A 26,744-nucleotide genomic window follows, 5' to 3' on the forward strand; every position below is an offset into this window, starting at 1 on the left:
ACTTCTAAGCTAAAACTCCTGGCAAGGAATTTTTAGGTTAAGTTAGGAGCTCTCTGAGAGGATTCTCAGAATCTTTAGGGATACGGGCCCTGGTCTTTTGTGTCACACATGCTCTTCCCTGTCAACTTTTGTATGTGTGATACAGGAAGTCAGAGGAAACTGACTGAAGACTTTTAGAGGAAATTTAATGGCTTCATTTATTAGCAGAGAGGAAGGAAACGTGAATCTGTGTGATTACCAAACTGTGGTGATTTTAATCACATAAGGAACAGTTAAGACAGATGGTTACTAATACTAATGCAAAGTAAACACATAACAGCCAAAATTTGTACAAAATAATTAGAATAATTTCACAGTAACATTAATTTGATTGATTCAGATGATCAAGACTGAAAAAAATAAACTTGCAGCGTTGATCCAGAATCCTTCAAACCACCAAAGTTTGAAGACCAAGTCTTTCCCTTCCAAAATAAAGCACCTTGAAATTGTTATTGTTAATCTGAGTACTTGACTATATAAGAATCAGTCCATTTACCATTTAATCTGGGATTATTTAAAAATAGTTTGAGTAAAACTTAAAAATATCATTTCTATCAGTTTAAAACTGATAAACATCATGTTAACGTGCACATTTCCTGTCTATATGTGTGAGGTACAGCCTCTATCACCAATCTTCTGTCGCCATCTAGTGAGCGAAAGCTGGAATGACTAAACTTTACGGAAACACCTTTAACATTATGAAGCAGTCTGAGATTGTTAACAACTCCATCTGGTTTTCTGCTCAGCATCCATTCAAACAAGTCCAAGTTGGTTCAAGAGAATCACTTTCAGAGTGATTACAAAAACTGGTCATTTCAAGATTTCACTGAGTAACGTGAGACTTTAGCACCACAGCTCATGAGCTTCTTTGGAGGTTTTTTTGGCTTCGTTTGGCACGATCACTCTGAAAAGGGTTGGGTCCACCTCTTTGAGAACATCGAGCAGATGTCTGCAGGCGTCATTTCCTTTTCGTCGCACGGTGTCGATTATGCATCGCACTTTATTTGCTCTGCTTTTTTTCTCACATGTCCCAGACTCCATCTCTACATCAATTATAATATGACGCTCGAGGAGTTTATCTACAATTTTGTTTAAACCCTCTGCAGACACTCTTTCAATAAACTCTGAGCGGATTAGCAGCAGCTTATCCTCATCTATTTTTGTTTTGTGGTGTGCGCTGTCCTCTGGTGAGACTCGGTCCTTTTCTGGGACAAACACTAAAAAGAGACTTAAATATGATTTCAGTTGAACGTTTATAAAATATCCTTGTAGCAGAAATTTATACAGTCATTTCTGCTGCTACAGTGGAACTTTTACCATCACGACGCCAGGCTTCATTTCCATCTTGGTCCTTGACTATCAGAGTCACAACCTCCAGGTTTGCAGTCAGGAAAACCTCAAATGTTGGATAGTAATTCGGTCCAAGCTTTTTCCAAAACTCTGCGTGCTGAAAACCAACAAGAATCTGCGGTTTTAATAGGGACTGATAGAAAACTGCTTATTTTATATCTGACTTTATTTTCAGGGGCATTTTATTCACGACAGTTGGCTCACGTTCGGCTGTATCTTCAGGCCCTCGGGTTCACAGTGGACACTGTAACGCTGACCGATGTGAAGCACGCAGTCTGAAGACGTCTCAATGTATGTAGCATCATTGCCTTGTTGCTTTTTAACCTCAGTGGTAGGATATAAAATTACGTTAATGTTCATATGTTGATCTGTTTATCTATAGAAATCATTTATAATTATCAAGTGTCGACTAAAGTGTGGAACAAATGATCCAGTGTAGTCAGTAAACCCAGGTTTACTTTGTCAGTAGGGGGAGAGATAACTATGCAATCAACTCTGGATCGTTACTGAAGTCAAGAATAAAGCGCTGTGATTGGTCAGTGAGAGTGAGAGTCTGCAGTCTGAGAAGCTTGACTCTGTGCTTCTACTAACCAATGAATAAAGCCCAGGGTGTCTGCCCCCTACTGGAAGCATCAGAAATCTGCAGAGTGAGACCGCCTGAGTGCTCTATGCTTACCTCTGACAGATGGATTCTTTCATGCAGGAGAAACACGTTGATTTTTAGAGGCACTGTGTCTTTAAATCGCAGGAACAGCAGAACCTGGCCTGCTTCTGGGATTTTAAAGGACTTTTTAACAAAATTCCAGATAAGACCAAAGGCAGAGAGGTGGGAGACGTTCACAATCACATGCGTGTCGGTGATCCTCATCGGTTTCAAGATGCTTATCCCATCATCAAAGACGTGCGCGACAGACAGCAGGCCATCAACACACAACGCTGTGAAGGCAAAGAGCTGCTGCACTATTTCCTGCTCAGGGATTCATCCTGCACCATTTACTTTTCAACACTTCAGGTAGTTCAAACTAATCACTGTTATCTACAAGTTAGATGCTACCCATTTATTAATGTGTGCAACAACAATCATAATAAAGTGCTTGTTTTGATACTGAACACAATTCATCTCATCATCGCAGCACGGTGCTCACCCTCCTTTGTTTCACAGTGTGGCAGGTGGAGCTGACGGACTGCGTCCTCAGAGCACGTGATGTTAAACAGCGGCCCTGCAGCTGTTTTTCCAGCTTGTTGAAGGAGGCTCTCATCCCATTGGACATTCCAGTACAGCAGCTCCGCCTCCTGAGCCATAACAAACACCAGTCTGGTCAGAGTACACTGGAACACACCTGGACCAGGACACCTGAACCTATAGAAGATGAAACGGTTAAACTAGAATCTAAAAGAAAGAAACCAACGAGAACATCTGAAGCTTCTGTTTGAGTCCAAACTGTCACATCCACCAAAGTGAGGGGATGCTACATCTGTAACTCTGCTGCTTTGGCTCTAAAGCCAAAGCAGGTTATTAATTCTACTTGTGGTTTGGGATATCTCAGGGTTTGACTCACATGTCACATAATTAGAACACGGTTGTGGTTAGTCATCCCGGAGGCTTCAGCCTCTTTCTGCACTGATAGTAACCTGCCATCGCTGTATTTGAGTTTTATATTATCAGAACACCTCAAATCACACAGAACCCAGATGAACCCTGTCATCTCTAACACAGACAGGCATCTGTGGAGGCAGCTGTTACTGGAGCTGGAGGGCCAAGTGAAGGTCCTGCCTGAAGTCTGACATCATCTCTGTCTGTCACTGAGGTGAGGGACGTCAACTGTCTGATCAGTTCCTTCATCACTGATAGTGCAAACTAGAGCTGAATAACTGAGATGCAACTGTGCTGCTCCCATCAGAAACTGACGCTCCAGATGATCTTTCAGGGGAAATGATGTCTGAGTGAGATGGACAAAGGAAAACACAGAGGGAGAGAAAAGCAAAGTACACAAATACACACAACGTCTCATATATTAGACATCGATGGAGAGGAGGAGGTAATTTACTATGTCACACCTCCAGGTGTGCAATACAAATCAGGTCACATCAGAGCATGTGTGACATCATTCTAATGTGGAGGTGAAAGCAGTGACAGCTGTGGTTTTAGTATCACCTGTGGGAGATTTGTGTGGATTCAGGTTGTACTTCAGGTGTGAAGCTTGATGGAGGCTGGAAATCAGAACAACACCAGCTGTTTAAAGCAGCAACAAACCAGTAAGCAGTGAAGAAACTACAAACTACACAACATACACATCAGCAGTTATATGTACGTACTTTCAAAACTGGCAGTAAAATAGTGGGACTAAAAACAATGAAAACATGGAGCCATGCAGGATAAAGCTTAAAGCATCCTGATAACGTACAATTAATCAGTGTTGCAGTGCAGGTAAATTCAACACGTGGAGTTAGTTTCTGTCCTGAAGCCTCCTTCTTTGTTCCATCAGACAAAGTTTAGACTACTACTATGAAAAAGTGCCGAGATTAACAGTCATTACATGTGTAAGTGATAAGAATCCGCTTGCTTTTGTCTCACCTTAATTGGCTCTATGTCATCCTCAGATAAATCAGCTAAAGGGTTTATATCCAATGTTTGTTCAGAGTCACCTGATGAGAGACAGACAGCAGAATAGTTCAGGATTCCCTGGAACACTTTTCGTCAGAGCTGACTGCAGACGTCCAAAGTGTACACTCAGAAATATTTTGCTAGAAATCAAAGCTGATTTGTGTCTGAATAATTTAATCCAGATCTGAAAACATGCTACCATTTTCAGCTGCACCACAGATAAACTTTTATAGAGCAATGTTTCCCAACCTTTCGGAGCCACAGCACATATTTCACATTAGAAAGAAATCACAAACAAAAATGTCACAAAAAGCATATTGATAGTTTTTCCCTGTGCACCAGTTATAGTGGAATCCGCTTGGTTTGTCCCCAGTACACCTTTTTGCTTCTGACCACTAATCATGCTAGGGCTTTCATGTGGTCAGACTGCCTACTTTTTCTTTTCAGATATTTATCTATTAATATTACACGCTGTATCGTCTCACAGCATGACTATTATGTAATTTCTTCTTCATCTTCTTTTGTTTTACTGCGAGTTGGCAACCCACACTTCAGACTGTGTGGCCACCCATGGCTCCAACACCATTGTGAAGTTTGCTGACGACACAGTGGTGTTGGGTGCCATCTCCAACAACGATGAGGCGGCCTACATGGATGAAGTGAAGAATCTTGCATCATGGTGCCAGGACAACCACCTCCAGCTGAACGTCGGCAAGACGAAGGAGGTGGTGGTGGACTTCAGAAGGGGTCAGCACAGAGACTACAAGCCCATTATCATCAATGGAGCTCCAGTGGAGAGGGTGCAGTCCTTCAAGTATCTTGGTGTCCACATCTCCTCAGACCTGACATGGACTGCCCACATTCAGGTCCAGACCAAAAAGGCTAGGCAGCGCCTGTACCACCTACGACAACTGAGGAAGTTCAGGGTCTCTCCAAAGATCCTCAGGATTTTCTATACAGGCGCTGTGGAGAGCATCCTCACACAGAACATGACATCGTGGTTCGGGAACAGCTGTGTGAAGGACCAAAAAGCTCTCCAGAGAGTGATCCGTACAGCAGAACGCTGCTGCAGGATTGCTCTCCCCCCGCTTCAGGACACCTACACCAGGAGATGCCGGACTAGAGCAGCGCAGATACTGAAGGACCCGTCCCATCCAGGCAACAAACTGTTCCAACCTCTGCAATCTGGTAGAAGGTTCCGCATCTTCTGGGCAAGGACAGAGAGACTCAAGAGGAGCTTCTATCCCCAAGCCATCCGTGCCCTAAACACACACACCCGCCCTCTCACATCATCTATAATTGACTGAGACAGGACTCTTCCAGACACTAAACCAAGGCACAATGTACATTTCAATTCCTTTAATTTTAAATATGTTTATATTGTCTATCCTGTAAAATAGTCAGATGTCTATTCATATTAATGTACAGAATTCACCTGCTAGCTGCTACTACTGCACATTCACCTAATGTCTTCACCTTATTTTATATATATATATATATATATATATATATATATATATATATATATGTATATATATGTGTATATATGTATATATATGTGTATATATGTATATATATATATATATATATATAAAAACACCCAGCACGCCCCTGCGGGCGGTTTATCCTTCAAGCTCGGGTCCTCTACCAGAGGCCTGGGAGCTTGAGGGTCCTGCGCAGTATCTTAGCTGTTCCCAGGACTGCGCTCTTCTGGACAGAGATCTCCGATGTTATTCCCGGGATCTGCTGGAGCCACTCGCCTAGCTTGGGAGTCACCGCACCTAGTGCTCCGATTACCACGGGGACCACCGTTACTTTCACCCTCCACATCCTCTCGAGCTCTTCTCTGAGCCCTTGGTATTTCTCCAGCTTCTCGTGTTCCTTCTTCCTGATATTGCTGTCATTCGGAACCGCTACATCGATCACTACGGCCGTCTTCTTCTGTTTGTCTACCACCACTATGTCCGGTTGGTTAGCCACCACCATTTTGTCCGTCTGTATCTGGAAGTCCCACAGGATCTTAGCTCGGTCATTCTCCACCACCCTTGGGGGTATCTCCCATTTTGACCTCGAGACTTCCAGGTTATACTCGGCACAGATGTTCCTGTACACTATGCCGGCCACTTGGTTATGGCGTTCCATGTATGCCTTGCCTGCTAGCATCTTGCACCCTGCTGTTATGTGCTGGATTGTCTCTGGGGCATCTTTACACAGCCTGCACCTGGGGTCTTGCCTGGTGTGATAGACCCCAGCCTCTATGGATCTTGTACTCAGAGCTTGTTCTTGTGCTGCCATGATTAGTGCCTCTGTGCTATCTTTAAGTCCAGCTTTGTCCAGCCACTGGTAGGATTTCTGGATATCAGCCACCCCCTCTATCTGCCGGTGGTACATACCGTGCAGGGGCCTGTCCTTCCATGATGGTTCCTCGTCTCCCTCCTCTTTCTTGGGTTTCTGCTGCCTGAGGTATTCACTGAGCACTCGGTCAGTTGGGGCCATCTTCCCAATGTATTCTTGGATGTTCCTTGTCTCATCCTGGACTGTGGTGCTGACACTCACCAGTCCCCGGCCCCCTTCCTTCCGCTTAGCGTACAGCCTCAGGGTGCTGGACTTGGGGTGAAACCCTCCATGCATGGTAAGGAGCTTTCTTGTCTTTATGTCAGTGGCTTCTATCTCCTCCTTTGGCCAGCCTATTACTAGGGCTGCCACGATTTGTCGACTATCAAAATCGTCGACGACTGATTTAATAGTCGACGCGTCGTTTGAAACTTTGTAAGATCACAAAAGACGCAGGAATAAGTAGCAGGATTTAAGAGTGTAATAACGGACTGAAACAGAAGATGGCAGCATTGCATGTACAAGGATGTCAGCTACCGTTAAACCCTGAAGAAGAAGAAGAAGAAGAAGAAGAAGCAGCTGTGTCCCAGAATTCATAGCGCGGCCCAGCGCAGTTTCCAACAATGGCGGCAGCTAGTTAGTTTTAATATTACTCTTATTATTCTTTCTGGGTCACAAAATAAACGTTTAACATATTTTCAGGCGAGAATGTAGCTGTGTAAACCTCAAATATCTGCTCAGTTTATCAGGACACTACATATTTTCAAAAGCGCTCCGACGTTTTCGGAGACATCTGTTACCCACTAGCTCGTTAGCGAGCTGGGGGCTAGGCTCACTAGCGCCGTGAGAACACCGGACTCCCCGCAAATCGTTTTCAAACCCACCGCCGTCTTTCGCTACTCAGGTTAAATATATATAAGTCACTTAGATAACTTAAAATGTTATTGTTTGGCTTTTTTTTTTTAGTATTTTATTTGTTCCTGAGTAAATCTGTTTGGCTGAGATTAAAGTTATAGTTTTTACACAGCTGAATAAACGTCAAGCAGACAGCTGATTATCAGAAGTGTGAGATGCTCCAGAATATACTCCAGTGTCCTGTTAAATTTTAGATAGCAAGGAGTTTATTAATCTTCACCGAAACAATCTGCAAATTTCATTAAAATTCAATAAACTATCATCTTGTCTTTATTTTTAGTTAGCACAGACCTTAAACACTTAAAGCTGTAAGCTAATGATAGTTATATAAGAGCAGATGCTGCTGGTGCAATAAGCTGTAGTTTTACGTCTAATGGATGATGATCTGATTAGTCGACTAATCGCAAAAATAATCGGTGACTAGTCGACTATCAAAATAATCGTTTGTGGCAGCCCTACCTATTACCCCAGCAGGGTACCTGATCACGGGCAGGGCGTAGGTGTTGATGGCCCGGATCTTGTTCTTACCATTCAGCTGACCCTCTGCAGGCACTTGGTGGTTGCAGCTTTTCTAGCGGCCTCTTCATGGTTCCCATTTGCCTGCGGGATCCCCAGGTACTTGTAACTGTCCTCTATGTCTGCAATGTTGCCTTCTGGTAGTTCAATCCCCTCAGTTCTGACTACCTTCCCTCTCTTTGTTACCATCCGACTACACTTCTCCAGTCCGAACGACATTCCAATGTCATTGCTGTATAGCCTGGTAGTGTGGATCAGTGAATCGATGTCTCGTTCACTCTTGGCATACAGCTTGATGTCATCCATGTACAGGAGGTGGCTGACAACTGCTCCGTTCCGTAGTCGGTATCCGTAGCCAGTCTTGTTAATGATCTCACTGAGGGGGTTCAGGCCTATGCAGAACAGCAGTGGGGACAGAGCATCTCCTTGGTAGATCCCGCACTTGATGGTGACTTGGGCTTGGAGTTGGCCTCTAGTGTTGTATGCCACATCCCCATTGAGTTCTTGATGAAGGCTCTTAGGGTCCCATTGATCTTGTACAATTCTAGGCATTCCAGTATCCAGCTGTGGGGCATTGAGTCATAGGCCTTCTTGTAATCAATCCAGGCAGTGCACAGGTTGGTCAGTCTGGTCTTGCAGTCTCGGCTGATTGTTCTGTCTACCAGTAGCTGGTGTTTTGCACCTCTGGTATCCTTGCCAATTCCTTTCTGTGTCCCGCTCATGTATTGACCCATGTGCCTGTTCATCTTACTAAGATGAACAGGCACATGGGTCAATACATGGGTCAATACATGATATATATATATATATATATATATATATATATATATATATATATATATATATATATATATATATATATATATATATATATATATATTAGGGGTGCAACGATACACAAAATTCACGGTTCGGTTCGGTTCGATACTTTGCTGTGCGGCAACAGTGCTAACCACCGTGCCACCGTGCTGCCATACTTTGGTGTCACGGTTCGATATTTTTTCGATACAAAAAAAATGTTCATGCCTTTTTAATTTGTCATTTATTAAAATTATAAATAAATATTTTAACTCAAAAGTACAGTTTTTAAATTTAACCCTAACCCTTGTGCGTGTTTTTTATTTTGACAGCGAATATGCACCTGCGGACCACTTATGTGCAGCCCTGGTTATTTAGCTCGTCATTTTGCAGCCACAGAAATTCTTTTGTCCATGAAACCATAAAGCTGCACTTTCTTTTTGCCTTATAGTCTCATTTGTCATAACTTCTCCGTTTTGTGGTAAGCTTTTCTTTGGCTGTCACTTCTTCACCCTGACCTGTCTTATTTGGCTCAGCAGAACTAAAATATATATCTGTCTGTGAAGGTTCTCAGTCATCCAGGTCATCGTAGTCAAATATAAATCCTGCTGCTTTTACACACGCACTCACATAAGCTCAGCGATTCTCTGCGCGATCAACCTCTCACATGTTTAAGCTGCGGGAGATTTCACTTGTCATGTTTGCGTAGTAAGCTAACGATTAATAAGACGATGTCAGAGGAATTGGTGCACAAATTATCATCACTCACAGATCAGTGCTGTCGCTCTCTATACACAGTTCACACGATTGCAAAGTGAAAGCAAAAAACAAGCGCAAATTCAAACGCGACTTCAATATATCACATATTGACAGTGGCTCACCGATGCCAATGACATAATTACCCAGCTACATTTCCGAAAGAATGCAAAAGCATTGACATATATTTTTCCTTCCTACGATAGCCTGACGGGCAGGGCAGAGATAGATTTTGGTAGCCCGACTAAAAAAATCGCTAGCTCCAGGACGTCGGGCTAGCGATATTGCGAGCCCTGTATCTGATTGAGGAATCACTCATCTTTGGAAAAGAGAGTTTATTACAGAGAAATGTCTCTTTCCAAAATAAAAGCTATACTATCCGCTTCTTCTGGGCTATATTCTCAGCAGCATATTAAACAGCTGTCTAAATGACTCGGCTAAAGTTAGTAGCATGCTTGCTTTTTTTTGTCTGCTTCCACTTGTCTTTGCACTAGGATGATGTCGGCGTAAATGTGCAGTCATATTCGTTGTGTTCCCACTAGTGCTTTCAGGTTAATCTCGTTGAAATGACCTTAACGCCACAACACGGCAAATCTCCGTTAATGAGCTACCGCCGATCGCCCCGTGCATGGGGCTAGACGGCCAACACGTTAACAAGCTAACTGCGCTAACACACTAGTTCCCACCCATGTAATTGAGCATTGCATGGCACATCCAACATACTGTTTTACTTTAGTCCATGACGCGCTTACCTTCATGGTCATACGTCACATGAAAACCAAAATAATTCCAAACGCCAGATTTGAATGAGGGTGGGGGAGGTCTATGTTGTAAGGAGAGCTTAACTTCTGTCTCGCTAGCTTGCCCTGCGCTCTTCCTTCTGACGATGCTGTCTGTGTTGAGCGCTCAGTGAATCTGCGTTCGACTACTCCGCCTAGGCTGCACTGTCGACCCTAGGCAGAGTAGTCGAACACAGATTCACTGAGCGCTCAACACAGACAGCATCGTCAGAAGGAAAATTGATAAAATAAATTACAAATGTTGTATTGTTCGATACATATGCGTACCGAACCGAAAGCACTGTATCGAACGGTTCAATATCGATACGAATATCGTTGCACCCCTAATATATATATATATATATATATATATATATATATATATATATATATATATATATATATATATATATATATATATATATATATATATATATGTATGTATGTCCAGTCCAGGATGAGACAAGGAACATCCAAGAATACATTGGGAAGATGGCCCCAACTGACCGAGTGCTCAGTGAATACCTCAGGCAGCAGAAACCCAAGAAAGAGGAGGGAGACGAGGAACTATCATGGAAGGACAGGGCCCTGCACGGTATGTACCACCGGCAGATAGAGGAGGTGGCTGATATCCAGAAATCCTACCAGTGGCTGGACAAAGCTGGACTGAAAGACAGCACAGAGGCACTAATCATGGCAGCACAAGAACAAGCTCTGAGTACAAGATCCATAAAGGCTGGGGTCTATCACACCAGGCAAGACCCCAGGTGCAGGCTGTGTAAAGATGCCCCAGAGACAATCCAGCACATAACAGCAGGGTGCAAGATGCTAGCAGGCAAGGCATACATGGAACGCCATAACCAAGTGGCCGGCATAGTGTACAGGAACATCTGTGCCGAGTATAACCTAGAAGTCCCGAGGTCAAAATGGGAGATGCCCCCAAGGGTGGTGGAGAATGACCGAGCTAAGATCCTGTGGGACTTCCAGATACAGACGGACAAAATGGTGGTGGCTAACCAACCGGACATAGTGGTGGTAGACAAACAGAAGAAGACGGCCGTAGTGATCGATGTAGCGGTTCCGAATGACAGCAATATCAGGAAGAAGGAACACGAGAAGCTGGAGAAATACCAAGGGCTCAGAGAAGAGCTCGAGAGGATGTGGAGGGTGAAGGTAACGGTGGTCCCCGTGGTAATCAGAGCACTAGGTGCGGTGACTCCCAAGATAGGCGAGTGGCTCCAGCAGATCCCGGGAATAACATCGGAGATCTCTGTCCAGAAGAGCGCAGTCCTGGGAACAGCTAAGATACTGTGCAGGACCCTCAAGCTCCCAGGCCTCTGGTAGAGGACCCGAGCTTGAAGGATAAACCGCCCGCAGGGGCGTGCTGGGTGTTTTTATATATATATATATATATATATATATATATATATATACATACACTCAACAAAAATATAAACGCAACACCTTTGTTACTGCTCCCATTCCCCATGGGATGGACGTAGAGACCTAAAATTCATTCCAGATACACAATATAACCATCCCTCCCAAACAGTGGTCACAAATCAGTCCAAATGTGTGGTAGTGGGCACATCTGCTATATTGAGATAATCCATCCCACCTCACAGGTGTGCCACATCAGGATGCTGATCTGACATCATGAGTAGTGCACAGGTGTACCTCAGACTGCCCACAAAAAAAGGCCACCCTGGAATGTGCAGTTTTTTGCGCTATTGGGGGTCTGGGGACCCAGAACCGGTCAGTATCTGGTGTGACCACCATTTGCCTCATGCAGTGCAACACATCGTCGCATGGAGTCTATCAGATTGTCAATTGTGGCCTGTGGAATGTTGGTCCACTCCACTTCAATGGCTGTGTGAGGTTGTTGGATATTCGTGGGAACTGGTACACGCTGTCGTATACGCCGGTCAAGCACATCCCGAACATGCTCAATGGGTGACATGTCCGGTGAGTATGCTGGCCATGCAAGAACTGGGACATTCTCAGCTGCCATCTGCCCTGAACAATGTGAACCATGATTCATCCGTGAAGCGCACACCTCTCCAACGTGCCAGACGCCATCGAATGTGAGCATTTGCCCACACAAGTCTGTTACGGCGACGAGCTGGAGTCAGGTCAAGACCCCGATGAGGACGACGGGCATGCAGTTGAGCGTCCCTGAGACGGTTTCTGACAGTTTGTGCAGAAATTGTTTGGTTGTGCAAACCAATTGTTCCAGCAGCTGTCTGGGTGGCTGGTCTCAGACGATCTTGGAGGTGAACCTGCTGGATGTGGAGGTCCTGGGCTGGTGTGGTTACACGAGGTCTGCGGTTGTGAGGCCGGTTGGATGTTGTCGAGAAAGGAAATTATTTTACTGCTATAGTTAAATAATTGTCATCATTACCATTGCATTAATAATAAAATCTGGAGGTTCTTGATTCAGGGGTAGAACAGTGTGTGTCTCTTTCAGAAAGACTGAGTTGCAGGCTGACAGGAAGTTGTATGCAGAAGTGAAAGCAGGAAGTTATTTTGAGCCGCGGGCTAAGACGAGGCTTTAACAATGTAACAGATAGCTTTAAGAAGGCCTTAAGCAGCTATGACTATTTTATACACAATGCATATCTGTGCTTATTAAAGAGTTGGAGCTCGGTCAATTAATTGGGGGTCGGAAGCTTTGTTCGGCGCGATGTTCGGACAATCTATTGTGCAAGTGACTTGGAGCCATAGAAGGAATCGCAATACATGCTTACAAAACACTTATATCAGGTCATTTTATATTAAGGTTTTAGTAGAGGTTCTTGGTTAAAACATTTATTTAGTAGAAGACATACACATAGTTTCAGTGAGCTTCTGGTCTGGTAAAAGGTCAGAAGTGCAACAGGTGAATTGAGAAAGAGCATTTGAGGACGAGACACAGACAGTAGGTGAAGAGGTGACACAAAGAGCATGTGAGGTCAACACACACACACACACTTTAAATTAGATTTATTTAGAGGAAGAGGTTAGTTATGTTTGGCTGTAACTGCAAAATTGTCTTGGTAAAAGAGGAACCGTTTCTTGGTGTCTCGGCAAGAAAGAGGAACAAGACAAGAACTGAAAGGTAGACAGGAAGGGCTAGCCATGAAAATAGAAGATGATTTTCTGGGTGAAAAGTCATGATGATGTTGATCTGATCTATGTATAAAATGTACCGGTGACGCATGAAGGGGCGTCAGTAAACAAACCCTGATGCTATAAAATATCTGTTCATGCTTTGATTAAGTCGAAGACTACTGGCTGTCTGCGTACAGAGTTGTCTTCCCACGCGTGTATTCATTAAAATCATCGTTTGACTTCACCCGGCCGGATTGGTGTGGTTATTCTTCGATCACCTCTTGTACCCTTCCTCAATATTGAATCTTAACATTTGGGGGCTTCGTCCGGTTATTGAGGAGGGAGAGTTGGAGGTTTGGACGGAGAAATCCGGGGTCTTGGGTGGTCTGACGGGCAGACATGAATTCCAGTGGTCTAAGTGAGTGGGCATAAGCCGGCTTATCCAAAAGGTAAGGCACTACCTGTTGAATTATTTCCAAAGTGTGCCAAATTGGATATGATAAAATTTAAGTCTACTCACTGAAGTTACTGGTGGGTGTCTGTTTTGATTTTGATGAAAATCTCATGAGTTGAAGCAGTTAGAGTTCTGCTAAGAAGAAATGAAAGTAGTTAAGAGTCTGATAAGAAAAGTTTAAATAATGGGTTGAAGTCCCAAAGAAATTGAGTTAGAGTCTCAAGTAGTTTGGTAGGGTATTTGGTCATTTTGTGGGTTAAAGTCCCGGTTGGTCATTAGGTCAGACCTCTGTGGGTCAATTTGTGGGTTAGAGTCCCCATTGTCCATCAGGGTCGATCTGCCTCAGTTATACACTTGTTTTGGGTGTTTTACTGTTGTTTCAAAGTATTATAAATTATTCTAGAACGGCAGTTAGAGTCTGCTAGGAAGCGCAGTGCTCAGAGGTAACGCTTGCCAATGTCAAGGACGCTTAGACATTGTCCTCGAAGAGGGATAGTCAGTTGGTCACTGTGGAGCTTGGGGCACTCCAGAATAACTAGGAGTTAGAGTCTCCTTACCGTTTGGAACGGTATCTGCGCTTTTTTGGCCAGCAGAAGTGGACTTCGGGCGTGTAACTTTAACCTAAAACTTCAAAGTTTGGGTTGGTTGATGCTTTTAAATTGAGTTAGGGATTTTAGAAATGAGGCCAGAAACAGTTAAAGTCTTGATACTGGTTAATTGATCGCAAAAAACTCAGGGAGTTTATCGGTTAAACTGTTATGTTAAATTTGTCGAAATTCGATAGGTGTTAAAAGGTTTAAAATCTGTGCAGTTGTAAATATAAGACGTCTTTGTAATAAGAGATCTCTGTGTGAAAGGAGTCTGAGGCAATGCTGCTGCTATTTTTAGACGGTGTGTGTGAGTGAAAATGCAAATGAGTAAGCAGTGAACTGTTTAAGCCACAGTTGGTTTTACAAATACTGCTGCAAACATTGTAGAGTGTGTGTTTAAAATGCCATTTATGTTTATTAGAGGACTATAAATAAAGTTTTGAGTTGCCGTAGTGGATGTATAGTAATTGACTGAGTTTGGATGTAGATATATAAATATATTGAGTGCACTGTATATACTTAAGACTAACACATGACTTTCAGTAGTAACTGTTCTCCAGCATTAGCTGCTGGTGGGTTTTATTTTTTCAATTTCTTGTGTGTGCGGTGAGAATTAATGGAGGTTTCAATTTTTTGTTTGTTTGTTTTTTACTTGCTTTTTTGATTATGACAAGCATGTCTAAAAGACTCTTAGGAAAGTGTTTTTAATTTGAGAGAGGCATGAGTGATGTTATAAGAGTTTAGTTTATTTAAAAGGTGTGTGTGAGAGGATTATGAAATCATTGTGTGAATGATGCTACATTTTAGGTCAAAAGTTAGTAGAATTACAGAGGGTTTGTAGATTGTAAATACAAAATAAGTTTGATTAGCCTGGAGAAACAGCAAAGCAGTTTGAGCTGCTCTGAGCAGCTGCGTGCGGTGTGTGTGTGTAACAGGAAATGGTGTGGGTGACAGGAAGTTTGCATGCCCATATAAGGTGATGTGTGAACAGAGGAAGTCTGAGAGAGAAGTGTGTGTGTAGGCAAAAGGCAGAGTGTGTGCGTGAAATAAGGGAGTATTGTTTTTACATCAAGGTTTAGTAGAGCTAAAGTAGAACGTCACAAACAAACAAAAGAAGGTAAAATGAAGAGAGAAAATAATGTGGTTCCCTGACCGGGAGAGCAAATAACTGACAATTACATTAATGAATAGAAAACACACATACACAAAGTGCCATATGTGAAATTATTCTAGGAAGGAGTCAGAATTGAGATAGCTTATTATAGAGATAGTTTAACATAAGATGCAATGAAGGAAGCAGCTTACATTCCTTTAATTCCCAGAGCCAGTGTGTTCCCTCCCCTGCCCACTTGGGCCCCGTATCAGGCGAGTATGGAAGGCTGGATAGCCCATGACGGGTAAGATCCCACCTCGAAACCCTGGGACAACCTAAGGCAGGCACAGTCACGATTACTCTCGGCTTCAGTAAGAAGACGGGTCCTGACGGGTAAGGCCGCTGGGCTAGGGTGGAGGTGGAAAGTGGCAAGTGGAGCCCTACCTTCTGGCTGAGGACAAGGAATGCTGCTATTTAAGGTAGGAAATCAGAATTTGGGTTAGTAAATTTGGGGAGGAGAAAATTGACTGTTTAAAGGCAAAATTATGAAGGAGTCTGACACACTGTAAAAGCACCATATGCAAATTCACACACACAAACAGAAAATGCATTAAACTTATAAAGACAAGACAAGCTCATGGAGTTTAATGCATAGACACTGATTAAACCTGGCTAAGAACACAAACATAGGCAATGAAGAACAGCTTGCTATTTTGTATGAATGATACAAGGGTGTGAATGTTTAATAAAATACATTTGAGTTTGTAATTGAGGAATAGAAGAAGCCATATGACAAAGGGAGTTATGAAAACGAAAAAGGGATTAAAGTAGTTTTAAAAAAAGAGTGACTTAGGAGTGCTCTCGTACTGAGTGATCAACACTAGTGATCACTGTTGGAAGAAATAAAATGATTTAATGAGTTGGGAATGTTTAAACATATGTTTCTGTTGTTACAGCTTCTTGAGAGATGACTCAGTATGCAAATTAGCTGGAGTGTGTGTGACTGTGACTTTCAGGAAGAGGAAGCATAGCAGAGACGAGAAGTGCAGATTGGGGTAGGGAATTTATAGTTTAGTGATTATATGATGTCGTAAGGGGTCTTATGCTGAATTTAAGAGTATAAGGGGGTGATTTTTGTGTGCAAATTGAGTGGTTTTAATGAGACTTTTGGTGTATTGAGGAGGTGAAATTATGTGGTGGCAAGATTTGTGTGTTTAAGGTTGTTGTGGTGATGGGTTGATTCTGTCAGGTAGGTTGTTGTTGTTATTTTTGTTTTTAATAGAGGGAGTTTTAGGAAACATGGACATGTCTAAAATTGGGCCCATTATTTTGTAACAGTGCACTTAAAGAAAACCTGTCAGGTGATTTTGTTTTGTTTTTATGAGCTAACAATCAGCTCTATTTTTCATTTCTGTTTTAAGCAGGCCTGCAACAGTGAATAACGGCGCTGAAAGTTGTCGGGAAGAGCAAATATAAGGCGGCTTTCCAGATTACAATTGGCTGAGGAGAGCTACCTGTGGGGACTGATCAAGGTCGTAAGTCCCTGTAAAAAGGATTTTATGCGAGTCAATCCAGTCCAAAAGCATAAAGAAATATTTTCCTATGGAAAATAAAAATGACGGAGCTCATTTTGCTGAGGGTGGAGTATTTGATCGTGCGGGAGGCTCCACTATCAGCAAATACATGGTGTGACTGCATGTGAGTGAATGTGAGACTGTATGTGAGTGAGGATGAATTAATGTGGATAAACAATTTGCTTTTACCAGAGAAAATTTCTGTTTTGTTTTATTAGGTGGGGTTAGATTATGAGATTATAGTATATTGTTGGGAGAAGGCCAAATGCTAAAGGGGAAATATTTTTGATGTAACTTAGTTACCATTAATTGTAGAAACACATGACTGATAACTGTTCTGTTTTAAGTTTATTTTTATGACATAGATTGGATCATGAGTGGGGAAAACTGAGCAGTTTTAAGTTTTGTATAGTATCTTGACACATGAAATGTATCAAGATAAAGGGGGGTTTAGGGTTTAATAATTTAATTGTTTAATAATTTAGGATCATTTCAGGACCTTTTGGGTTTTTGATCATTTGGATATGGTAAAACTGAAACTGTTATTTTTAAGTTAAGGTTAAAGGATTAAAAGTGAACTTGTCACGGTTTGCGGGCCAAGCCGTGTGGAGTTGTAGAAAAGGACCCAAAAGGCGGCAGCTCTGGTGCAGGTGAATATTTATTTACAACGGTGGGCACAAAACAGCACTGGTGGAAAAAACAACCTAAACTGGGTAAGCTAATAACACAAACCAGAAACGAGGATGCAGGGAGATCCGGGGAAATACACAAGAGACGCAGGGAGACCGAGGGGAAACAACACAGACGAACCAGCAACTAGAATAACAGAAGACACAACTTAAATACACCCAGAGAACACAGGGAGATTACACACAGGTGGGGAACACAGGCGACACTGATAAACATAACGAGACAGGGCAGGAGTGAACACAACATTACGCATACTGACGAGAGACTGTCAAAGTAAAACAGGAAGTACACAGAGGTTCAGACAGGAGGAGAGAAAACACTTAGGGAACACCACAACAGGACACCTCAGAAAACCTGGCCTAAATAAGGAGCGAAAATACAAGGAACCAAGAATACTGGGCCAACATGGCCCAGGACCATGACAGAACTGAATCCTGTTTAGAAGATACAATGCCGGTTTTTCAAAGCTGTGAATAATTCTTAGAGGGAAAATTAGTGAGGGTTGAAGGGGTAGAACAGCTTTGATTTCTTTTTGATTTCTAGAAGTAGTGGTTATAATGTAGGCTTACACATACAGATATTACATAGGAGGTATTTTTAGGATAAAAGGGGGAGCTTATAAATAGAAATGATTTTTATACATATTGCATTTTGTGCTTTTAAAGGAGTTGTGGCTCAAATTTGTCTCTGGAGGGTCACGAGCCTTTGGCTAGCGCTATGATTAGCCAATCTACTGTGAGGATAATATGAGTTCATGAAGGATTGCACACGCTTACAGACACAGAGTTAAGAAACACACATGACAGTATTGATTCCAGGCAAAAGGCCTTAAATTCATTTAGCTTTTAACTGAACTTAAAGAAGGACCAAAGAGGAAGGAAAGCAGATATTTTGGTTAAGTCTGATAAACTAGAATTAGGAGGTATTGTTACATTAAAGGGAGCAAAATGAAATAAAAAGGCTATACCAAAACAGGTGATAACATAGGAAATGTGAGGTTTTAAAATGAAGTTAGTGTTAACACATAGGAGTTGTTTCAAGGCAGCATTTAGCTATGATGAAATGTATACAGGAGTAATTGCTTATATGCTTAAACTTAATTGATTAAAGTGGTTGTTTTCTTTTAGAGTGGAGGAACTTGTAGTAGTGACAATTTGTGCACAGGATGTTGATGATCAGATAAGGGAAAAATAGAGCGAGCAACTGGACGTGAAAGCAGGGCTTAAAGAGTTCTAAAGGGATGAGTAACGTTGAAGAGTATACATAAATACAAGTCAATAAGTTAAGAAGATAATTAGGATCAGGCTTTTGATTAAAGAGTCCCAGATAGGATAAGTTAGGGAGATGCAAGAAAAGGTGTTTTGTTTCCTTTGCAGAAGATCTCGGCGACCACAGGAGGGGCGAGGATCCTGGAGATCTCGAGGTTCGAGACCACCAGAGAAGGGTCTGCGTGAGGACACAATGTATTGTGACCTCTGGTGTTCCAGAGGTCAAAAGAGGGAGTGTCGAGGAGGGAAATTATTTTACTGCTATTGTTAAATAATTGTCATCATTACCATTGCATTAATAATAAAATCTGGAGGTTCTTGATTCAGAGGTTTAAACAGTGTCTCTTTCAGAAAGACTGAGTTGCAGGCTGACAGGAAGTTGTATGCAGAAGTGAAAGCAGGAAGTTATTTTGAGCCGCGGGCTAAGACGAGGCTTTAACAATGTAACAGATAGCTTTAAGAAGGCCTTAAGCAGCTATGACTATTTTATACACAATGCATATCTGTGCTTATTAAAGAGTTGGAGCTCGGTCAATTAATTGGGGGTCGGAAGCTTTGTTCGGCGCGATGTTCGGACAATCTATTGTGCAAGTGACTTGGAGCCATAGAAGGAATCGCAATACATGCTTACAAAACACTTATATCAGGTCATTTTATATTAAGGTTTTAGTAGAGGTTCTTGGTTAAAACATTTATTTAGTAGAAGACATACACATAGTTTCAGTGAGCTTCTGGTCTGGTAAAAGGTCAGAAGTGCAACAGGTGAATTGAGAAAGAGCATTTGAGGACGAGACACAGACAGTAGGTGAAGAGGTGACACAAAGAGCATGTGAGGTCAACACACACACACACACTTTAAATTAGATTTATTTAGAGGAAGAGGTTAGTTATGTTTGGCTGTAACTGCAAAATTGTCTTGGTAAAAGAGGAACCGTTTCTTGGTGTCTCGGCAAGAAAGAGGAACAAGACAAGAACTGAAAGGTAGACAGGAAGGGCTAGCCATGAAAATAGAAGATGATTTTCTAGGTGAAAAGTCATGATGATGTTGATCTGATCTATGTATAAAATGTACCGGTGACGCATGAAGGGGCGTCAGTAAACAAACCCTGATGCTATAAAATATCTGTTCATGCTTTGATTAAGTCGAAGACTACTTCCTGTCTGCGTACAGAGTTGTCTTCCCACGCGTGTATTCATTAAAATCATCGTTTGACTTCACCCGGCCGGATTGGTGTGGTTATTCTTCGATCACCTCTTGTACCCTTCCTCAATATTGAATCTTAACATTGTGCTGCCATATTCTCTGAAACGCCTGTGGAGACGGCTTATGGTTGAGAAATGAACATTCAATGCACGGGCGACAGATCTGGTTGACATTCCTGCTGTCAGCATGCCAATTGCACGCTCCCTCATTGCTTGTGGCATCTGTGGCATTTTGCTGTGAGACAAAACTGCACATTCCAGGGTGGCCTTTTGTTGTGGGCAGTCTGAGGTACACCTGTGCACTACTCATGATGTCAGATCAGCCTCCTGATGTGGCACACCTGTGAGGTGGGATGGATTATCTCAATATGGCAGATGTGCCCACTACCACACATTTGGACTGATTTGTGACCACTGTTTGGGAGGGATGGTTATATTGTGTATCTGGAATGAATTTTAGGTCTCTACGTCCATCCCATGGGGAATGGGAGCAGTAACAAAGGTGTTGCGTTTATATTTTTGTTGAGTGTATATATATATATATATATATACCCCCCCCCCCCCCCTCCATTCTTGCACATGTCGAGGAGCGTGTCATGTTACATTTCACTGTGTGTTATACTTGTATAACTATGCATGTGACAAATAAAGAACCTTGAACCATTTAATTAGAGCAGGCAGTTGTACTGCCCTCTGTAGCTGAACGTGCGTCTCACTCATCTATTTTTAAAAGATAACAATAACTCTATAAGGAGAGCACTCTTCGAAGCGCACAGTCACAAAGGGGATTCACAGGTTGGTTGAAAACACATTAAAGAGCTGTGCATATCCCAACAAAGATGCAATCGTGCATTCTCAATAAATATTTGCATAGAAACATTTGCTGTGATCCAATGATGGGGTGTGCAAGAAACAGCCTGAATACTCAGTCGACCTCACGGGATGATGCAGGAAGGCTGTTTCAAAGTTTATGCGCTGAACTCGAAATATGAGAGTGGAAGTGTCAAAAGGTTCTGATGCAGTGAAGCTGCTGGGTTAGTGTCTGACATCAGCTATGAGCTTCTCCACGTCCAGCGTTTGAGTGCAGCCGGCTAAGAAAAGATATCTAGGAGGAGTTCAGGAGTTCCAAGTAGTAACCTTCTAACTATTATGATTTCTAAAACATGAAATAAACCTGTTCATCATCAAATTGCAATTTTGAATTTTAAGATGTTTAAGATGTTAAAATGTTTTATGGCCTTTTTATTTAGACCTTGTGGCATTTTAGCATGTTTGAAATACATTTTCCAAATATTTTCCACACCTCCATACAACATTATTTATAGGATTTCTATGTTAAAATAAGCACACAGTCATATACATATTTGATGCTGTTAATAAAATATTGGTGAATAGGAGACATCATGTCAGTACTCACAGACGTTTTCATTGGAAGGTTCAATCATCCTGTCAACCCTGCAGATACAAACAGAAGAATTTGAGTAGAATAATCCATCTTTGCTTGAAGCTTCAGCTCAGCTTTATTAATTTTTTAAAAATTACATTTAAAAATTTATTTTTTCCTCTTCAGTCAGAAAGTTCTGCACAAAGGAGATCTTTGGTTTGTTGGGTTGCTCTACAATTTTATAGGATCTTTATCTAAACACAGCAACAACAAAAAATAGTGAATATTTATTAAACACATTTTTTAAATTGGTTCAGCTGAACTTAAAAATATGGACTTGAAGCTTGATTTGTCAGATCTGACCAGACTGACAAAATACTAAAACTGTCATGGTCCTGGGTCGGTGACCCAGCGCTTTAAGTTTATTGTTAACATTTTCCAATTTATTATCATGATTATTATTATTATTGTTTGAGTTCTACGTGTTCTATTCGGTCTGCCTCTGAGTCTGCGTCTGTATCTGTCTGTCTATGGTGTCACCACGTCTGTTTGTGAATCTGTCTGGTTAGTTCAATGTCTTTTCTGGTTCCATGTGTCTGAGTTTCCTGTTTTATTGTGAAGGTCTGTGTCGTATGTGAGTGTGCCAGTTTACGTTTCCCCTGTCTTGTCAGCTGTGATTTCTCCCAGGTGTGTTCCCCTCCTGTCTCTCATCCCTTGATTACTGCCATCTGTGTATTTAAGCCCTGTGTTTCTCTGTGTCAGTGTCGTGTCGTACCCTCAACTTGCTGTCTGTTTGTAATGTCCTGTCCTCCAGCACCTCGGTTTAGAGTTTTGTTTTTGTAAGTTTTATTTCATGAATCATTCCTCCAGCAATAAAGCTGCGTTTTCAGTTTATTCCCATCTCTAAGAGTCCTGCAATTTTGGGTCCACCACTTCTGCTTGCCTGCCACACAGCCAACTATGAGAAAAACTAAACTCATTTTCTGTGCTTGTTTTTCTTAATTTCAGGTAATGTATTAAACAATATCATCTCAATGAGTTTTTTTCTAAAGTCAACTTTTTATTTTTATTTTAGTCAAACATTTTTTACATCTACTTTCAGCTTAGTGTTATTTAACTAAAAAAAACTGCGACCCTCTACTGACCCCAGAGTCTCCAGTCTCCACTGTGGATTCTCCACAAGCTCAGACAGCTGCTTCAGATCCGATTCCTGCAGGTTGTTTCCTCTCAGGCGCAGCTCGCTCAGATAGGACGGGCTGGACTTTAGTGCTGAAGCCAGATACTCACAGCTGATCTCTGACAGACCACAGTACTCCAGTCTGAGTAAAAAGCAAAAGATTTAAGGTTATTGTACAAACTTATTCTTGAAATCATATAGTTATTGTTTATTGTTTACTTTTATTAAACATGCCTGTGGCGACAGATTGACATGTTTTTATCCTTTTAGAGCCAACCTTTTTATCTCCAACTTTAACAATTAAGACTCCATTATGAAGAACCACAGTGTGGGTCAGTATATCAGTCTTATGTCTGCAGGTCAGTGGAAAACAAAACTTGAAAACATGGTGACTGACCTCAGAGTTTCCAGTCTGCACTGTGGACTCTCCAGAAAACCACACAAACGCTCCACTCCTAAATCCTGCAGTTTGTAGTTGGAGCTCAGGTCCAGCTCTCTAAGAAAGGAGGGGTTGGACTTCAGAGCTGACACCAGAAATCTGCAGCTGTGTTCAGACAAGCTGCAGTCCTCCAGTCTGAATAAAACAAAACACATTTGTAAGCTCAAAAGTTTCTGCTTGAAATCGTTCAGTTTTTCATCATTCAGAGGGAGAACAGAAAAATGGTTATTAAATGAAAACAACTGCAAATGAATATCTGTCAGATAAAACTAATAAGTCATTAATTTCAAATCCTTAACCATTGTTTTTGAAAGAATTTATTGTAGATGAAGTCAGTGTTTTTGTCCATTAATATTTCTTTTTCATAAGTTGTACTAACTTGATGTTACTATTATTATTGTTGTTGCACAATGTGTCATTTCATAGCTTTATTGTAGCTCATACACATTTCAGGAGTCTAGAAACAACAGACATCTCTTGAACAGACATCTTGTCACGGTCCCCTTGTTTCTCTGGCTGGCTCATGCTGGCTACAGGTGTTGTTGTTGTTTTTCCTCCTGCCTGGGCGGAGCTCGTTACGGGCTCTCGCTCTTGGCCCACACACCCGTGTGATTGTCACCACCTGCTGCTGATCTGGCTGAGTTCCCCAGCTGCTATTTAAGGCAGTGGCACAGAGTAGCTCGCCGCTGGAATGTGGAATCTCCTGAGTTTGTGCTCTTGGCTTGATCAAAAGAGCGCCTTGTGTATGTTTGCCTGTGGAACTAACTGTTGTATTCTGTGTGTAGATATCCCCCTTCTGGACCAGATTACGGACCCTGCATGAGTGGAGTTTTGGAGCTAGTGCGGCTGAAAAGGAGTGAGTAAGTGTGTGTGGAGGTGCTCTGGCGGTGACTGTGCTGAAGAGGAAGCGTGTGTGTGGATTGCCCCCTCTCCCTGGAGCCCTGGATCCGACTCAAAGTATAGCGCTAAAGGGTGTGTTCCCTGTTGTAAATAAATTGTCTTCTTTTGTTTGCAAAGAACTCTGTCTGCGCGTGAGTCTGTCCAGTAGTTATGACACACCTCTTGAACAAAAACATTTTTGGTTCATTTCTGGTATCTTTTGTTCATCCCACGTCTCAGTTTATTATTCTTTTGTGTTTGCATTAATAGACCACTGTAGACTATTATTCTGGCCTAGAGTAACTAAGGTTAAGGGGTGTCCAAATTCATAGGCTGCGTCCTCCTGAGGACCCGGCCCACGTAGACCGCGAAGGCTGGGTCCTCAGAAGGTTGGGTAGGCTGAAAGTAAACTGCAGTGCAATGGGACAGTCCAGCCTTCAGATTTGCGTCACCGCTGTCTCGGTGGAGTTTAATAAACTCGGCCGTCTGCTCCTTGCAATCTAAAATATAACAGGACACTGGAGTAAACTCCAGTGTCCTGACTTTACTGTCATATTCCCATATATCATTGTGATGTTGTTTATTCTATTACTCTTGTTCTCTTCTGCTTGTTTTCTTTTTTTCTTTCTCAGCAGGTGATCCAGGTGATTGATATATGCATTTTTTTTCTCTGCCCGTTCTGTTGGTTTTTGTTTTTTGCCCTTCTCCCCCGTCCCTCTTCTCAGCTGTTTCTCTTTCCCTCTTTCTTTCTCCCCTTCTTTCCCCCAGTCAAGTCTGTCCCGTATTCAGTAAGTGAAAATAAAATAAACAATAAAAGGTGAATCAAATGGACCATTACGGCAAGGCTGGGATGGTCAGTTTGGTAAAGTAAATCCGTTGGGCATCTTTCTTTGCCTTTAGACAACAATTCTGATGCAAAAGAGCCAAACGGGACAGGCCAAAAAAAAAGAAAAAAAAAAAAAGAAAGATTAATAAGAGTAATTTTAAAACTTAGTAGCAGCCGCCATTGTTGGAAACTGGAGTTTGGCTGGGCCACGCTATGAATTCTGGGATATGGTGGGCCACGAAGGACACACCCGACCCATCCTTTAAATTCGGGGGAAAGGAGGATGCATTTGTTGGCTGCATTTGTCGGAGCCAAGAATTTGGACAGCCTTCGTCGCGTCGCTGTGACATAATCGGCCTACAAATGCGGCCTCAAGAGGATGCAGCCCATGAATTTGGACACCCCCTTGTCCTCATCATCTTTGAACTCCAAACAGAGACAGATGTTATCTAAAACTGTAGCTAGAAAGGTACAGAAAGTACATCAATGTCAACAGCATTGTCTGAATCTGATTTAAAGCATCAACATGCTACAGTGACTGAAGATCCTTGGCTTTACCCTTATAATATTGGATATTATGTTGCATCACAACTGTGTCTGACCTCAAAGTCTCCAGTCGACAGTGTGGGCTCTCCAGAAAACCACACAGCTGCTCTACTCCAGAATCCTGCAGATTTTTATTGCCACTTAGGTCAAGTTCTCTTAGATGAGAGGGTCTGGACTTTAGAGTTGAGGCCAGATAATCACAGCTGATTTCTGACAAACCACAGTTCCCCAGTCTGGGTAAAGAATAAAATAGGTACGTTTATCAGACAAAGCTTTGGGATCTTTTCGGGGCTGAAGACGTTACAAAATGTAAAAATTCAGAAAACAGAAACTTCAAACAACTCAAACCAAAAGGATGCAGGTTGAAACAGTCAAACCAAAAAAGTCTGCAGCTCCACCACTTGTTACATCTTTAGAAACTGGTTGTATCATAAATCTCCAAGTTTCCAACCTTCTGGTTGAATTTGGAAGAGAATTTACAGAATGAAACATTTTGGACAAGAGAATTAGCAAATAAACACTCATATGATGTGAGAATGCAATCAAACTGTTTATTGGTGGGTGTGTGTTTTTAGAACACTGAAGTTGAGCATTGTCTGGCACAGCATTAGCTTATAGCCAGCTGTTGTTATAGCTGGCTCGTTGTCAGACGGGTGGGTATGGGAGCGTTGCATTTTTTATCGAGTAAAATAAATAACTATCAGTAATAAATTAGTAAAACTAATTTTAAACTAAGTAAAATTAGGCATTTTTTTAAAGCCCTGACTTCAGTTCAGGAATTTTTGGAAGTTTTCTATTTTGTACCAGACTTTCAGTTTCTTTTGTAATTCTCAGGAATATTCCAATACAATCCTATCTGAGAATATGAGGTTTAAAAACAAAAAATGTCTAGAGGACGGTTCCTCTGTTGCAGTTGAGCTTAGTTCCGGCCTCTTTTCTTGACCCTCCTTTCCATGTTTCCTTTCTTGAGAGTTCTGTGGCAATTGCGCCTCTCACAGCTGTAGCTACCCAGCATGCCTTTTAGAAGCATAAAGGTAATGAAAATGTGCAATTATTACACATGCTGTGATTCTTACTGTGATTCAGTATAACGTCAGCCACATGTCTGCAGTTTAATGTCAGCACAGCTTTCACATATTTGTCTCAGCACAGCTAAAACATGGTGACTGACCTCAAAGTTTCCAGTCTACAGTGTGGACTCCCTAGAAAACCACACAGCTGCTTCACTCCTGAATCCAATAGTGTGTTGTTGTGGCTCACATCAAGCTCTCTCAGATGGGAGGAGTTGGACTTAGCAAGAGCTGAGACCAGATAAGAACAGCTGATCTTTGACAACCTGCAGTTCTTTAATCTGAAAAAAGAAAAATATATATTATTAGTTAAAGTTCTTGAAATCGTTCAGTCTTTGATAACCTTGATGCAGAAGATTAGAGAGCAGA

General features: G+C 42.0%; 1 protein-coding gene across 3 annotated transcripts in view; it reads right to left on the reverse strand.

Moving 5' to 3' along the window:
• Nucleotides 1-542: 542 nt before the first annotated feature.
• The window catches only part of LOC113029557 (NACHT, LRR and PYD domains-containing protein 12-like), a 61,559-nt gene continuing 35,357 nt past the window's right edge, over nt 543-26,744 (reverse strand). For 2 of the 3 annotated variants that reach the window (XM_026180467.1, XM_026180463.1), the window contains 12 exons: nt 26,477-26,656; nt 25,362-25,538; nt 23,013-23,189; nt 22,584-22,757; nt 21,472-21,509; nt 3,965-4,035; nt 3,545-3,600; nt 2,535-2,749; nt 2,066-2,325; nt 1,594-1,713; nt 1,357-1,486; nt 543-1,256 (listed from right to left, as the gene is read on the reverse strand). In XM_026180467.1, coding sequence (XP_026036252.1) covers nt 883-1,256; nt 1,357-1,486; nt 1,594-1,713; nt 2,066-2,325; nt 2,535-2,749; nt 3,545-3,600; nt 3,965-4,035; nt 21,472-21,509; nt 22,584-22,757; nt 23,013-23,189; nt 25,362-25,538; nt 26,477-26,656 — 1,972 coding nt within the window. In that variant the 3' untranslated portion in view covers nt 543-882. Of the gene's footprint in view, nt 1,257-1,356; nt 1,487-1,593; nt 1,714-2,065; nt 2,326-2,534; nt 2,750-3,298; nt 3,330-3,544; nt 3,601-3,964; nt 4,036-21,471; nt 21,510-22,583; nt 22,758-23,012; nt 23,190-25,361; nt 25,539-26,476; nt 26,657-26,744 lie in introns of those variants that run through there. The other variant, XM_026180464.1, reaches the window with a different exon arrangement.

This window comes from Astatotilapia calliptera, chromosome 9 (genome assembly GCF_900246225.1).
Source record: "Astatotilapia calliptera chromosome 9, fAstCal1.2, whole genome shotgun sequence".
In the NCBI taxonomy this organism is placed as follows: domain Eukaryota; kingdom Metazoa; phylum Chordata; class Actinopteri; order Cichliformes; family Cichlidae; genus Astatotilapia; species Astatotilapia calliptera.